This window comes from Oncorhynchus mykiss, chromosome 21, assembly GCF_013265735.2.
Source record: "Oncorhynchus mykiss isolate Arlee chromosome 21, USDA_OmykA_1.1, whole genome shotgun sequence".
In the NCBI taxonomy this organism is placed as follows: domain Eukaryota; kingdom Metazoa; phylum Chordata; class Actinopteri; order Salmoniformes; family Salmonidae; genus Oncorhynchus; species Oncorhynchus mykiss.
The window spans coordinates 8,992,736-9,009,508 of NC_048585.1; the positions used below are offsets into that span (position 1 = coordinate 8,992,736).

A 16,773-nucleotide genomic window follows, 5' to 3' on the forward strand; every position below is an offset into this window, starting at 1 on the left:
GGAGGTGTAGTCATGTCTTAATGAGAGTAAATATGGGAGGTGTAGTCATGTCTTAATGAGAGTAAAGATGGGAGGTGTAGTCATGTCTTAATGACTAAAGATGGGAGGTGTAGATGGGAGGTGTAGTCATGTCTTAATGAGTAAAGATGGGAGGTGTAGTCATGTCTTAATGACTAAAGATGGGAGGTGTAGTCATGTCTTAATGACTAAAGATGGGAGGTGTAGTCATGTCTTAATGAGAGTAAAGATGGGAGGTGTAGTCATGTCTTAATGAGTAAAGATGGGAGGTGTAGTCATGTCTTAATGAGAGTAAATATGGGAGGTGTAGTCATGTCTTAATGAGAGTAAAGATGGGAGGTGTAGTCATGTCTTAATGAGAGTAAAGATGGGAGGTGTAGTCATGTCTTAATGAGAGTAAAGATGGGAGGTGTAGTCATGTCTTAATGAGTAAAGATGGGAGGTGTAGTCATGTCTTAATGAGAGTAAAGATGGGAGGTGTAGTCATGTCTTAATGACTAAAGATGGGAGGTGTAGTCATGTCTTAATGAGAGTAAAGATGGGAGGTGTAGTCATGTCTTAATGAGAGTAAAGATGGGAGGTGTAGTCATGTCTTAATGAGAGTAAAGATGGGAGGTGTAGACATGTCTTAATGAGAGTAAAGATGGGAGGTGTAGTCATGTCTTAATGAGACTAAAGATGGGAGGTGTAGTCATGTCTTAATGAGAGTAAAGATGGGAGGTGTAGACATGTCTTAATGAGACTAAAGATGGGAGGTGTAGTCATGTCTTAATGAGAGTAAAGATGGGAGGTGTAGACATGTCTTAATGAGACTAAAGATGGGAGGTGTAGTCATGTCTTAATGAGAGTAAAGATGGGAGGTGTAGTCATGTCTTAATGAGTAAAGATGGGAGGTGTAGTCATGTCTTAATGAGAGTAAAGATGGGAGGTGTAGTCATGTCTTAATGAGAGTAAAGATGGGAGGTGTAGTCATGTCTTAATGAGAGTAAAGATGGGAGGTGTAGTCATGTCTTAATGACTAAAGATGGGAGGTGTAGTCATGTCTTAATGAGAGTAACGATGGGAGGTGTAGTCATGTCTTAATGAGAGTAAAGATGGGAGGTGTAGTCATGTCTTAATGACTAAAGATGGGAGGTGTAGTCATGTCTTAATGACTAAAGATGGGAGGTGTAGTCATGTCTTAATGAGAGTAAAGATGGGAGGTGTAGTCATGTCTTAATGAGAGTAAAGATGGGAGGTGTAGTCATGTCTTAATGAGAGTAAAGATGGGAGGTGTAGTCATGTCTTAATGACTAAAGATGGGAGGTGTAGTCATGTCTTAATGAGTAAAGATGGGAGGTGTAGTCATGTCTTAATGAGAGTAAAGATGGGAGGTGTAGTCATGTCTTAATGAGAGTAAAGATGGGAGGTGTAGTCATGTCTTAATGAGAGTAAAGATGGGAGGTGTAGTCATGTCTTAATGAGTAAAGATGGGAGGTGTAGTCATGTCTTAATGAGTAAAGATGGGAGGTGTAGTCATGTCTTAATGAGAGTAAAGATGGGAGGTGTAGTCATGTCTTAATGAGAGTAAAGATGGGAGGTGTAGTCATGTCTTAATGAGAGTAAAGATGGGAGGTGTAGTCATGTCTTAATGAGAGTAAAGATGGGAGGTGTAGTCATGTCTTAATGACTAAAGATGGGAGGTGTAGTCATGTCTTAATGAGAGTAAAGATGGGAGGTGTAGTCATGTCTTAATGAGAGTAAAGATGGGAGGTGTAGTCATGTCTTAATGACTAAAGATGGGAGGTGTAGTCATGTCTTAATGAGTAAAGATGGGAGGTGTAGTCATGTCTTAATGAGAGTAAAGATGGGAGGTGTAGTCATGTCTTAATGAGAGTAAAGATGGGAGGTGTAGTCATGTCTTAATGAGAGTAAAGATGGGAGGTGTAGTCATGTCTTAATGAGTAAAGATGGGAGGTGTAGTCATGTCTTAATGAGTAAAGATGGGAGGTGTAGTCATGTCTTAATGAGAGTAAAGATGGGAGGTGTAGTCATGTCTTAATGAGAGTAAAGATGGGAGGTGTAGTCATGTCTTAATGAGAGTAAAGATGGGAGGTGTAGTCATGTCTTAATGAGAGTAAAGATGGGAGGTGTAGTCATGTCTTAATGACTAAAGATGGGAGGTGTAGTCATGTCTTAATGAGAGTAAAGATGGGAGGTGTAGTCATGTCTTAATGAGAGTAAAGATGGGAGGTGTAGTCATGTCTTAATGACTAAAGATGGGAGGTGTAGTCATGTCTTAATGACTAAAGATGGGAGGTGTAGTCATGTCTTAATGAGAGTAAAGATGGGAGGTGTAGTCATGTCTTAATGAGAGTAAAGATGGGAGGTGTAGTCATGTCGTAATGACTAAAGATGGGAGGTGTAGTCATGTCTTAATGAGAGTAAAGATAGGAGGTGTAGTCATGTCTTAATGAGAGTAAAGATGGGAGGTGTAGTCATGTCTTAATGACTAAAGATGGGAGGTGTAGTCATGTCTTAATGAGAGTAAAGATGGGAGGTGTAGTCATGTCTTAATGAGAGTAAAGATGGGAGGTGTAGTCATGTCTTAATGAGAGTAAAGATGGGAGGTGTAGTCATGTCTTAATGAGAGTAAAGATGGGAGGTGTAGTCATGTCTTAATGACTAAAGATGGGAGGTGTAGTCATGTCTTAATGAGAGTAAAGATGGGAGGTGTAGTCATGTCTTAATGACTAAAGATGGGAGGTGTAGTCATGTCTTAATGACTAAAGATGGGAGGTGTAGTCATGTCTTAATGAGAGTAAAGATGGGAGGTGTAGTCATGTCTTAATGAGAGTAAAGATGGGAGGTGTAGTCATGTCTTAATGAGAGTAAAGATGGGAGGTGTAGTCATGTCTTAATGACTAAAGATGGGAGGTGTAGTCATGTCTTAATGAGTAAAGATGGGAGGTGTAGTCATGTCTTAATGAGAGTAAAGATGGGAGGTGTAGTCATGTCTTAATGAGAGTAAAGATGGGAGGTGTAGTCATGTCTTAATGACTAAAGATGGGAGGTGTAGTCATGTCTTAATGAGAGTAAAGATGGGAGGTGTAGTCATGTCTTAATGAGAGTAAAGATGGGAGGTGTAGTCATGTCTTAATGAGAGTAAAGATGGGAGGTGTAGTCATGTCTTAATGAGAGTAAAGATGGGAGGTGTAGTCATGTCTTAATGACTAAAGATGGGAGGTGTAGTCATGTCTTAATGAGAGTAAAGATGGGAGGTGTAGTCATGTCTTAATGAGAGTAAAGATGGGAGGTGTAGTCATGTCTTAATGACTAAAGATGGGAGGTGTAGTCATGTCTTAATGAGAGTAAAGATGGGAGGTGTAGTCATGTCTTAATGAGTAAAGATGGGAGGTGTAGTCATGTCTTAATGAGTAAAGATGGGAGGTGTAGTCATGTCTTAATGAGAGTAAAGATGGGAGGTGTAGTCATGTCTTAATGAGAGTAAAGATGGGAGGTGTAGTCATGTCTTAATGAGAGTAAAGATGGGAGGTGTAGTCATGTCTTAATGAGAGTAAAGATGGGAGGTGTAGTCATGTCTTAATGACTAAAGATGGGAGGTGTAGTCATGTCTTAATGAGAGTAAAGATGGGAGGTGTAGTCATGTCTTAATGAGAGTAAAGATGGGAGGTGTAGTCATGTCTTAATGACTAAAGATGGGAGGTGTAGTCATGTCTTAATGACTAAAGATGGGAGGTGTAGTCATGTCTTAATGAGAGTAAAGATGGGAGGTGTAGTCATGTCTTAATGAGAGTAAAGATGGGAGGTGTAGTCATGTCGTAATGACTAAAGATGGGAGGTGTAGTCATGTCTTAATGAGAGTAAAGATAGGAGGTGTAGTCATGTCTTAATGAGAGTAAAGATGGGAGGTGTAGTCATGTCTTAATGACTAAAGATGGGAGGTGTAGTCATGTCTTAATGAGAGTAAAGATGGGAGGTGTAGTCATGTCTTAATGAGAGTAAAGATGGGAGGTGTAGTCATGTCTTAATGAGAGTAAAGATGGGAGGTGTAGTCATGTCTTAATGAGAGTAAAGATGGGAGGTGTAGTCATGTCTTAATGACTAAAGATGGGAGGTGTAGTCATGTCTTAATGAGAGTAAAGATGGGAGGTGTAGTCATGTCTTAATGACTAAAGATGGGAGGTGTAGTCATGTCTTAATGACTAAAGATGGGAGGTGTAGTCATGTCTTAATGAGAGTAAAGATGGGAGGTGTAGTCATGTCTTAATGAGAGTAAAGATGGGAGGTGTAGTCATGTCTTAATGAGAGTAAAGATGGGAGGTGTAGTCATGTCTTAATGACTAAAGATGGGAGGTGTAGTCATGTCTTAATGAGTAAAGATGGGAGGTGTAGTCATGTCTTAATGAGAGTAAAGATGGGAGGTGTAGTCATGTCTTAATGAGAGTAAAGATGGGAGGTGTAGTCATGTCTTAATGACTAAAGATGGGAGGTGTAGTCATGTCTTAATGAGAGTAAAGATGGGAGGTGTAGTCATGTCTTAATGAGAGTAAAGATGGGAGGTGTAGTCATGTCTTAATGAGAGTAAAGATGGGAGGTGTAGTCATGTCTTAATGAGAGTAAAGATGGGAGGTGTAGTCATGTCTTAATGAGAGTAAAGATGGGAGGTGTAGTCATGTCTTAATGACTAAAGATGGGAGGTGTAGTCATGTCTTAATGAGAGTAAAGATGGGAGGTGTAGTCATGTCTTAATGAGAGTAAAGATGGGAGGTGTAGTCATGTCTTAATGACTAAAGATGGGAGGTGTAGTCATGTCTTAATGACTAAAGATGGGAGGTGTAGTCATGTCTTAATGAGAGTGAAGATGGGAGGTGTAGTCATGTCTTAATGAGAGTAAAGATGGGAGGTGTAGTCATGTCTTAATGACTAAAGATGGGAGGTGTAGTCATGTCTTAATGAGAGTAAAGATGGGAGGTGTAGTCATGTCTTAATGAGAGTAAAGATGGGAGGTGTAGTCATGTCTTAATGACTAAAGATGGGAGGTGTAGTCATGTCTTAATGACTAAAGATGGGAGGTGTAGTCATGTCTTAATGACTAAAGATGGGAGGTGTAGTCATGTCTTAATGAGAGTAAAGATGGGAGGTGTAGTCATGTCTTAATGAGACTAAAGATGGGAGGTGTAGTCATGTCTTAATGACTAAAGATGGGAGGTGTAGTCATGTCTTAATGAGAGTAAAGATGGGAGGTGTAGTCATGTCTTAATGAGAGTAAAGATGGGAGGTGTAGTCATGTCTTAATGACTAAATATGGGAGGTGTAGTCATGTCTTAATGAGAGTAAAGATGGGAGGTGTAGACATGTCTTAATGAGAGTAAAGATGGGAGGTGTAGTCATGTCTTAATGAGAGTAAAGATGGGAGGTGTAGTCATGTCTTAATGAGAGTAAATATGGGAGGTGTAGTCATGTCTTAATGAGAGTAAAGATGGGAGGTGTAGTCATGTCTTAATGACTAAAGATGGGAGGTGTAGATGGGAGGTGTAGTCATGTCTTAATGAGTAAATATGGGAGGTGTAGTCATGTCTTAATGACTAAAGATGGGAGGTGTAGTCATGTCTTAATGACTAAAGATGGGAGGTGTAGTCATGTCTTAATGAGAGTAAAGATGGGAGGTGTAGTCATGTCTTAATGACTAAAGATGGGAGGTGTAGTCATGTCTTAATGACTAAAGATGGGAGGTGTAGTCATGTCTTAATGACTAAAGATGGGAGGTGTAGTCATGTCTTAATGAGAGTAAAGATGGGAGGTGTAGTCATGTCTTAATGAGAGTAATGATGGGAGGTGTAGTCATGTCTTAATGACTAAAGATGGGAGGTGTAGTCATGTCTTAATGACTAAAGATGGGTGGTGTAGTCATGTCTTAATGAGAGTAAAGATGGGAGGTGTAGTCATGTCTTAATGAGACTAAAGATGGGAGGTGTAGTCATGTCTTAATGAGTAAAGATGGGTGGTGTAGTCATGTCTTAATGAGAGTAAAGATGGGAGGTGTAGTCATGTCTTAATGAGAGTAAAGATGGGAGGTGTAGTCATGTCTTAATGAGAGTAAAGATGGGAGGTGTAGTCATGTCTTAATGAGAGTAAAGATGGGAGGTGTAGTCATGTCTTAATGACTAAAGATGGGAGGTGTAGTCATGTCTTAATGAGAGTAAAGATGGGAGGTGTAGTCATGTCTTAATGAGAGTAAAGATGGGAGGTGTAGTCATGTCTTAATGACTAAAGATGGGAGGTGTAGTCATGTCTTAATGACTAAAGATGGGAGGTGTAGTCATGTCTTAATGAGAGTGAAGATGGGAGGTGTAGTCATGTCTTAATGAGAGTAAAGATGGGAGGTGTAGTCATGTCTTAATGACTAAAGATGGGAGGTGTAGTCATGTCTTAATGAGAGTAAAGATGGGAGGTGTAGTCATGTCTTAATGAGAGTAAAGATGGGAGGTGTAGTCATGTCTTAATGACTAAAGATGGGAGGTGTAGTCATGTCTTAATGACTAAAGATGGGAGGTGTAGTCATGTCTTAATGACTAAAGATGGGAGGTGTAGTCATGTCTTAATGAGAGTAAAGATGGGAGGTGTAGTCATGTCTTAATGAGACTAAAGATGGGAGGTGTAGTCATGTCTTAATGACTAAAGATGGGAGGTGTAGTCATGTCTTAATGAGAGTAAAGATGGGAGGTGTAGTCATGTCTTAATGAGAGTAAAGATGGGAGGTGTAGTCATGTCTTAATGACTAAATATGGGAGGTGTAGTCATGTCTTAATGAGAGTAAAGATGGGAGGTGTAGACATGTCTTAATGAGAGTAAAGATGGGAGGTGTAGTCATGTCTTAATGAGAGTAAAGATGGGAGGTGTAGTCATGTCTTAATGAGAGTAAATATGGGAGGTGTAGTCATGTCTTAATGAGAGTAAAGATGGGAGGTGTAGTCATGTCTTAATGACTAAAGATGGGAGGTGTAGATGGGAGGTGTAGTCATGTCTTAATGAGTAAATATGGGAGGTGTAGTCATGTCTTAATGACTAAAGATGGGAGGTGTAGTCATGTCTTAATGACTAAAGATGGGAGGTGTAGTCATGTCTTAATGAGAGTAAAGATGGGAGGTGTAGTCATGTCTTAATGACTAAAGATGGGAGGTGTAGTCATGTCTTAATGACTAAAGATGGGAGGTGTAGTCATGTCTTAATGACTAAAGATGGGAGGTGTAGTCATGTCTTAATGAGAGTAAAGATGGGAGGTGTAGTCATGTCTTAATGAGAGTAATGATGGGAGGTGTAGTCATGTCTTAATGACTAAAGATGGGAGGTGTAGTCATGTCTTAATGACTAAAGATGGGTGGTGTAGTCATGTCTTAATGAGAGTAAAGATGGGAGGTGTAGTCATGTCTTAATGAGACTAAAGATGGGAGGTGTAGTCATGTCTTAATGAGTAAAGATGGGAGGTGTAGTCATGTCTTAATGAGAGTAAATATGGGAGGTGTAGTCATGTCTTAATGAGAGTAAAGATGGGAGGTGTAGTCATGTCTTAATGAGAGTAAAGATGGGAGGTGTAGTCATGTCTTAATGAGAGTAAAGATGGGAGGTGTAGTCATGTCTTAATGACTAAAGATGGGAGGTGTAGTCATGTCTTAATGAGAGTAAAGATGGGAGGTGTAGTCATGTCTTAATGAGAGTAAAGATGGGAGGTGTAGTCATGTCTTAATGAGAGTAAAGATGGGAGGTGTAGACATGTCTTAATGAGAGTAAAGATGGGAGGTGTAGTCATGTCTTAATGAGACTAAAGATGGGAGGTGTAGTCATGTCTTAATGAGAGTAAAGATGGGAGGTGTAGTCATGTCTTAATGAGAGTAAAGATGGGAGGTGTATTCATGTCTTAATGACTAAAGATGGGAGGTGTAGTCATGTCTTAATGAGAGTAAAGATGGGAGGTGTAGTCATGTCTTAATGAGTAAAGATGGGAGGTGTAGTCATGTCTTAATGAGAGTAAAGATGGGAGGTGTAGTCATGTCTTAATGACTAAAGATGGGAGGTGTAGATGGGAGGTGTAGTCATGTCTTAATGAGTAAATATGGGAGGTGTAGTCATGTCTTAATGACTAAAGATGGGAGGTGTAGTCATGTCTTAATGACTAAAGATGGGAGGTGTAGTCATGTCTTAATGAGAGTAAAGATGGGAGGTGTAGTCATGTCTTAATGACTAAAGATGGGAGGTGTAGTCATGTCTTAATGACTAAAGATGGGAGGTGTAGTCATGTCTTAATGACTAAAGATGGGAGGTGTAGTCATGTCTTAATGAGAGTAAAGATGGGAGGTGTAGTCATGTCTTAATGAGAGTAATGATGGGAGGTGTAGTCATGTCTTAATGACTAAAGATGGGAGGTGTAGTCATGTCTTAATGACTAAAGATGGGTGGTGTAGTCATGTCTTAATGAGAGTAAAGATGGGAGGTGTAGTCATGTCTTAATGAGACTAAAGATGGGAGGTGTAGTCATGTCTTAATGAGTAAAGATGGGTGGTGTAGTCATGTCTTAATGAGAGTAAAGATGGGAGGTGTAGTCATGTCTTAATGAGAGTAAAGATGGGAGGTGTAGTCATGTCTTAATGAGAGTAAAGATGGGAGGTGTAGTCATGTCTTAATGAGAGTAAAGATGGGAGGTGTAGTCATGTCTTAATGACTAAAGATGGGAGGTGTAGTCATGTCTTAATGAGAGTAAAGATGGGAGGTGTAGTCATGTCTTAATGAGAGTAAAGATGGGAGGTGTAGTCATGTCTTAATGACTAAAGATGGGAGGTGTAGTCATGTCTTAATGACTAAAGATGGGAGGTGTAGTCATGTCTTAATGAGAGTGAAGATGGGAGGTGTAGTCATGTCTTAATGAGAGTAAAGATGGGAGGTGTAGTCATGTCTTAATGACTAAAGATGGGAGGTGTAGTCATGTCTTAATGAGAGTAAAGATGGGAGGTGTAGTCATGTCTTAATGAGAGTAAAGATGGGAGGTGTAGTCATGTCTTAATGACTAAAGATGGGAGGTGTAGTCATGTCTTAATGACTAAAGATGGGAGGTGTAGTCATGTCTTAATGACTAAAGATGGGAGGTGTAGTCATGTCTTAATGAGAGTAAAGATGGGAGGTGTAGTCATGTCTTAATGAGACTAAAGATGGGAGGTGTAGTCATGTCTTAATGACTAAAGATGGGAGGTGTAGTCATGTCTTAATGAGAGTAAAGATGGGAGGTGTAGTCATGTCTTAATGAGAGTAAAGATGGGAGGTGTAGTCATGTCTTAATGACTAAATATGGGAGGTGTAGTCATGTCTTAATGAGAGTAAAGATGGGAGGTGTAGACATGTCTTAATGAGAGTAAAGATGGGAGGTGTAGTCATGTCTTAATGAGAGTAAAGATGGGAGGTGTAGTCATGTCTTAATGAGAGTAAATATGGGAGGTGTAGTCATGTCTTAATGAGAGTAAAGATGGGAGGTGTAGTCATGTCTTAATGACTAAAGATGGGAGGTGTAGATGGGAGGTGTAGTCATGTCTTAATGAGTAAATATGGGAGGTGTAGTCATGTCTTAATGACTAAAGATGGGAGGTGTAGTCATGTCTTAATGACTAAAGATGGGAGGTGTAGTCATGTCTTAATGAGAGTAAAGATGGGAGGTGTAGTCATGTCTTAATGACTAAAGATGGGAGGTGTAGTCATGTCTTAATGACTAAAGATGGGAGGTGTAGTCATGTCTTAATGACTAAAGATGGGAGGTGTAGTCATGTCTTAATGAGAGTAAAGATGGGAGGTGTAGTCATGTCTTAATGAGAGTAATGATGGGAGGTGTAGTCATGTCTTAATGACTAAAGATGGGAGGTGTAGTCATGTCTTAATGACTAAAGATGGGTGGTGTAGTCATGTCTTAATGAGAGTAAAGATGGGAGGTGTAGTCATGTCTTAATGAGACTAAAGATGGGAGGTGTAGTCATGTCTTAATGAGTAAAGATGGGAGGTGTAGTCATGTCTTAATGAGAGTAAATATGGGAGGTGTAGTCATGTCTTAATGAGAGTAAAGATGGGAGGTGTAGTCATGTCTTAATGAGAGTAAAGATGGGAGGTGTAGTCATGTCTTAATGAGAGTAAAGATGGGAGGTGTAGTCATGTCTTAATGACTAAAGATGGGAGGTGTAGTCATGTCTTAATGAGAGTAAAGATGGGAGGTGTAGTCATGTCTTAATGAGAGTAAAGATGGGAGGTGTAGTCATGTCTTAATGAGAGTAAAGATGGGAGGTGTAGACATGTCTTAATGAGAGTAAAGATGGGAGGTGTAGTCATGTCTTAATGAGACTAAAGATGGGAGGTGTAGTCATGTCTTAATGAGAGTAAAGATGGGAGGTGTAGTCATGTCTTAATGAGAGTAAAGATGGGAGGTGTATTCATGTCTTAATGACTAAAGATGGGAGGTGTAGTCATGTCTTAATGAGAGTAAAGATGGGAGGTGTAGTCATGTCTTAATGAGTAAAGATGGGAGGTGTAGTCATGTCTTAATGAGAGTAAAGATGGGAGGTGTAGTCATGTCTTAATGAGAGTAAAGATGGGAGGTGTAGTCATGTCTTAATGAGTAAAGATGGGAGGTGTAGTCATGTCTTAATGAGAGTAAAGATGGGAGGTGTAGTCATGTCTTAATGAGAGTAAAGATGGGAGGTGTAGTCATGTCTTAATGAGAGTAAAGATGGGAGGTGTAGTCATGTCTTAATGAGAGTAAAGATGGGAGGTGTAGTCATGTCTTAATGACTAAAGATGGGAGGTGTAGTCATGTCTTAATGAGAGTAAAGATGGGAGGTGTAGTCATGTCTTAATGAGAGTAAAGATGGGAGGTGTAGTCATGTCTTAATGACTAAAGATGGGAGGTGTAGTCATGTCTTAATGACTAAAGATGGGAGGTGTAGTCATGTCTTAATGAGAGTAAAGATGGGAGGTGTAGTCATGTCTTAATGAGAGTAAAGATGGGAGGTGTAGTCATGTCTTAATGAGAGTAAAGATGGGAGGTGTAGTCATGTCTTAATGAGAGTAAAGATGGGAGGTGTAGTCATGTCTTAATGAGAGTAAAGATGGGAGGTGTAGTCATGTCTTAATGAGTAAAGATGGGAGGTGTAGTCATGTCTTAATGAGAGTAAAGATGGGAGGTGTAGTCATGTCTTAATGAGAGTAAAGATGGGAGGTGTAGTCATGTCTTAATGAGTAAAGATGGGAGGTGTAGTCATGTCTTAATGAGAGTAAAGATGGGAGGTGTAGTCATGTCTTAATGAGAGTAAAGATGGGAGGTGTAGTCATGTCTTAATGAGAGTAAAGATGGGAGGTGTAGTCATGTCTTAATGAGAGTAAAGATGGGAGGTGTAGTCATGTCTTAATGACTAAAGATGGGAGGTGTAGTCATGTCTTAATGAGAGTAAAGATGGGAGGTGTAGTCATGTCTTAATGAGAGTAAAGATGGGAGGTGTAGTCATGTCTTAATGACTAAAGATGGGAGGTGTAGTCATGTCTTAATGACTAAAGATGGGAGGTGTAGTCATGTCTTAATGAGAGTAAAGATGGGAGGTGTAGTCATGTCTTAATGAGAGTAAAGATGGGAGGTGTAGTCATGTCTTAATGAGAGTAAAGATGGGAGGTGTAGTCATGTCTTAATGAGAGTAAAGATGGGAGGTGTAGTCATGTCTTAATGACTAAAGATGGGAGGTGTAGTCATGTCTTAATGAGAGTAAAGATGGGAGGTGTAGTCATGTCTTAATGAGAGTAAAGATGGGAGGTGTAGTCATGTCTTAATGACTAAAGATGGGAGGTGTAGTCATGTCTTAATGAGAGTAAAGATGGGAGGTGTAGTCATGTCTTAACGAGAGTAAAGATGGGAGGTGTAGTCATGTCTTAACGAGAGTAAAGATGGGAGGTGTAGTCATGTCTTAATGAGAGTAAAGATGGGAGGTGTAGTCAGGAGGGATACCCTTTCTTCCTTCCCCCACGACCATCTCTAACACACAGAGAGGGGCGGGACTCTCTCTCCTGCCTGGCTTGACCCGTTACCATGGTGAGGTCTAGGCGAGGGGCTCATTGGCTTGGTGAGGAGGGGGCTCCACTGTCCTTGTTGCCGTGGGAGCAGGAACTGAGGGGCTTGGTCTCTAACTGTGGTGAGACGCAGCATCACGAGGAGGAACAGCCAGGATACTGTGTACTGCTGCAATCCACTGGCTTTCTATTGGCCAGCCAGGATACTGCTGCAGTCCACTGGCTTTCTATTGGCCAGCCAGGATACTGCTGCAGTCCACTGGCTTTCTATTGGCCAGCCAGGATACTGTCTACTGCTGCAGTCCACTGGCTTTCTATTGGCCAGCCAGAATACTGCTGCAGTCCACTGGCTTTCTATTGGCCAGCCAGGATACTGCTGCAGCCCACTGGCTTTCTATTGGCCAGCCAGAATACTGCTGCAGCCCACTGGCTTTCTATCGGCCAGCCAGGATACTGCTGCAATCCACTGTCTTTCTATTGGCCAGCCAGAATACTGTACTGCTGCAGCCCACTGGCTTTCTATTGGCCAGCCAGGATACTGTCTACTGCTGCAGCCCACTGGCTTTCTATTGGCCAGCCAGGATACTGTCTACTGCTGCAATCCACTGGCTTTCTATTGGCCAGCCAGGATACTGCTGCAGCCCACTGGCTTTCTATTGGCCAGCCAGGATACTGCTGCAGCCCACTGGCTTTCTATTGGCCAGCCAGGATACTGCTGCAGCCCACTGGCTTTCTATTGGCCATCCAGGATACTGCTGCAGTCCACTGGCTTTCTATTGGCCAGCCAGGATACTGCTGCAGCCCACTGACTTTCTATTGGCCAGCCAGGATACTGCTGCAGCCCACTGGCTTTCTATTGGCCAGCCAGGATACTGCTGCAGCCCACTGGCTTTCTATTGGCCAGCCAGAATACTGTCTTCTGCTGCAATCCACTGGCTTTCTATTGGCCAGCCAGAATACTGCTGCAGCCCACTGGCTTTCTATTGGCCGGCCAGGATACTGCTGCAATCCACTGGCTTTCTATTGGCTAGCCAGGATACTGCTGCAGCCCACTGGCTTTCTATTGGCCAGCCAGGATACTGCTGCAATCCATTGGCTTTCTATTGGCCAGCCAGGATACTGCTGCAATCCACTGGCTTTCTATTGGCCAGACAGGATACTGCTGCAGTCCACTGGCTTTCTATTGGCCAGCCAGGATACTGCTGCAGCCCACTGGCTTTCTATTGGCCAGCCAGAATACTGCTGTAGCCCACTGGCTTTCTATTGGCCAGCCAGAATACTGTCTACTGCTGCAGCCCACTGGCTTTCTATTGGCCGGCCAGGATACTGCTGCAGCCCACTGGCTTTCTATTGGCCAGCCAGAATACTGTCTACTGCTGCAGTCCACTGGCTTTCTATTGGCCGGCCAGGATACTGCTGCAGCCCACTGGCTTTCTATTGGCCAGCCAGGATACTGCTGCAGCCCACTGGCTTTCTATTGGCCAGCCAGAATACTGTCTACTGCTGCAGCCCACTGGCTTTCTATTGGCCAGCCAGGATACTGCTGCAATCCATTGGCTTTCTATTGGCCAGCCAGGATACTGCTGCAATCCACTGGCTTTCTATTGGCCAGACAGGATACTGCTGCAGTCCACTGGCTTTCTATTGGCCAGCCAGGATACTGCTGCAGCCCACTGGCTTTCTATTGGCCAGCCAGAATACTGCTGTAGCCCACTGGCTTTCTATTGGCCAGCCAGAATACTGTCTACTGCTGCAGCCCACTGGCTTTCTATTGGCCGGCCAGGATACTGCTGCAGCCCACTGGCTTTCTATTGGCCAGCCAGAATACTGTCTACTGCTGCAGTCCACTGGCTTTCTATTGGCCGGCCAGGATACTGCTGCAGCCCACTGGCTTTCTATTGGCCAGCCAGGATACTGCTGCAGCCCACTGGCTTTCTATTGGCCAGCCAGAATACTGTCTACTGCTGCAGTCCACTGGCTTTCTATTGGCCAGCCAGGATACTGCTGCAGTCATATCCCATTACATTAGCTTGCTAGCCAGCTGTAAGCCTGAACCAGTCTTCATATTCCCATTACATTAGCTTGCTAGCTAGCTGTCAGCCTGAACCAGTCTTCATATCCCATTAGGATACAACAGATTTGGCATTCTTCACGACAAAGCAAAGTGACTGTCCTCTGTGTGTCTCATCAGGTGACTGTCCTCTGTGTGTCTCATCAGGCGACTGTCCTCTGTGTGTCTCATCAGGCGACTGTCCTCTGTGTGTCTCATCAGGAGACTGTCCTCTGTGTGTCTCATCAGGCGACTGTCCTCTGTGTGTCTCATCAGGTGACTGTCCTCTGTGTGTCTCATCAGGAGACTGTCCTCTGTGTGTCTCATCAGGCGACTGTCCTCTGTGTGTCTCATCAGGTAACTGTCCTCTGTGTGTCTCATCAGGTGACTGTCCTCTGTGTGTCTCATCAGGTGACTGTCCTCTGTGTGCCCCATCAGGTGACTGTCCTCTGAGTTCACCTCCCCTTCCAGGATGAACGGCTACGCCCCACCCTCCTTCCCCCAGGGAGGGTTCGACTCATACACCTCACAACTCAAGTAAGACCACCCACCACACTGACCACCCATCACTCTGACCACCCATCACTCTGACCACCCATCACTCTGACCACCCATCACACTGACCACCCACCACACTGACCACCCATCACACTGACCACCATCTCTCTGACGACCATCTCTCTGACGACCATCACTCTGACCACCCATCACACATTCTCTGTCTCTCTGTCTCTGTCTCTGCTCCTCTCCTCTCCTCTCCTCTCTTCTCCTCTCCTCTCCTCTCCTCTCCTCTCCTCTCCTCTCCTCTCCTCTCCTCTCCTGTCCCAGTCCTTCCAGTAGAGGTAGATAGCCGTGGTGGCTGTGTGGTGAAGGTGCTGAGGTCTCCTCTCCTCACTCAGTCCTGCTAACAGCGTTAACAGAACCCATCCATAATTAATTATTCAACCAATTAGAAGCAGCCTGGTGGAGACTGGGAGGAGTGTGAGAAAAGACCAAGTATCAAGGCGATGATTAGCACCCTGAAACATGACCCTCCTCTGGGTGAGAGAGAGACGCCAGTATGCCCAGATACAACCCTGTCAATGTACGTCCACACACACCCTGCTGTCTACCCAGCACCACCAGCCTTTCCTCCTGTCGACACAATGACAGAAGTCAACATGGTGGTTGGGTCTTTATTGGCACGGGAAACATGTTTACATAGATACAGTGCCTTGCGAAAGTATTCGGCCCCCTTGAACTTTGCGACCTTTTGCCACATTTCAGGCTTCAAACATAAAGATATAAAACTGTATTTTTTTGTGAAGAATCAACAACAAGTGAGACACAATCATGAAGTGGAACGACATTTATTGGATATTTCAAACTTTTTTAACAAATCAAAAACTGAAAAATTGGGCGTGCAAAATTATTCAGCCCCCTTAAGTTAATACTTTGTAGCGCCACCTTTTGCTGCGATTACAGCTGTAAGTCGCTTGGGGTATGTCTCTATCAGTTTTGCACATCGAGAGACTGACATTTTTTCCCATTCCTCCTTGCAAAACAGCTCGAGCTCAGTGAGGTTGGATGGAGAGCATTTGTGAACAGCAGTTTTCAGTTCTTTCCACAGATTCTCGATTGGATTCAGGTCTGGACTTTGACTTGGACATTCTAACACCTGGATATGTTTATTTTTGAACCATTCCATTGTAGATTTTGCTTTATGTTTTGGATCATTGTCTTGTTGGAAGACAAATCTCCGTCCCAGTCTCAGGTCTTTTGCAGACTCCATCAGGTTTTCTTCCAGAATGGTCCTGTATTTGGCTCCATCCATCTTCCCATCAATTTTAACCATCTTCCCTGTCCCTGCTGAAGAAAAGCAGGCCCAAACCATGATGCTGCCACCACCATGTTTGACAGTGGGGATGGTGTGTTCAGCTGTGTTGCTTTTACGCCAAACATAACGTTTTGCATTGTTGCCAAAATGTTCAATTTTGGTTTCATCTGACCAGAGCACCTTCTTCCACATGTTTGGTGTGTCTCCCAGGTGGCTTGTGGCAAACTTTAAACAACACTTTTTATGGATATCTTTAAGAAATGGCTTTCTTCTTGCCACTCTTCCATAAAGGCCAGATTTGTGCAATATACGACTGATTGTTGTCCTATGGACAGAGTCTCCCACCTCAGCTGTAGATCTCTGCAGTTCATCCAGAGTGATCATGGGCCTCTTGGCTGCATCTCTGATCAGTCTTCTCCTTGTATCAGCTGAAAGTTTAGAGGGACGGCCAGGTCTTGGTAGATTTGCAGTGGTCTGATACTCCTTCCATTTCAATATTATCGCTTGCACAGTGCTCCTTGGGATGTTTAAAGCTTGGGAAATATTTTTGTATCCAAATCCGGCTTTAAACTTCTTCACAACAGTATCTCGGACCTGCCTGGTGTGTTCCTTGTTCTTCATGATGCTCTCTGCGCTTTTAACGGACCTCTGAGACTATCACAGTGCAGGTGCATTTATACGGAGACTTGATTACACACAGGTGGATTGTATTTATCATCATTAGTCATTTAGGTCAACATTGGATCATTCAGAGACCCTCACTGAACTTCTGGAGAGAGTTTACTGCACTGAAAATAAAGGG

At 42.8% G+C, this 16,773-nt stretch overlaps 1 protein-coding gene across 1 annotated transcript in view; it reads left to right on the forward strand.

Moving 5' to 3' along the window:
- Nucleotides 1-16,773, forward strand: part of eps8a (epidermal growth factor receptor pathway substrate 8a) — a 183,205-nt gene that overhangs the window by 84,450 nt on the left and 81,982 nt on the right. The window contains 1 exon segment of the mRNA XM_036956775.1: nt 14,594-14,692. Within this exon segment, the coding sequence (XP_036812670.1) occupies nt 14,628-14,692 (65 nt within the window). The 5' untranslated portion in view covers nt 14,594-14,627.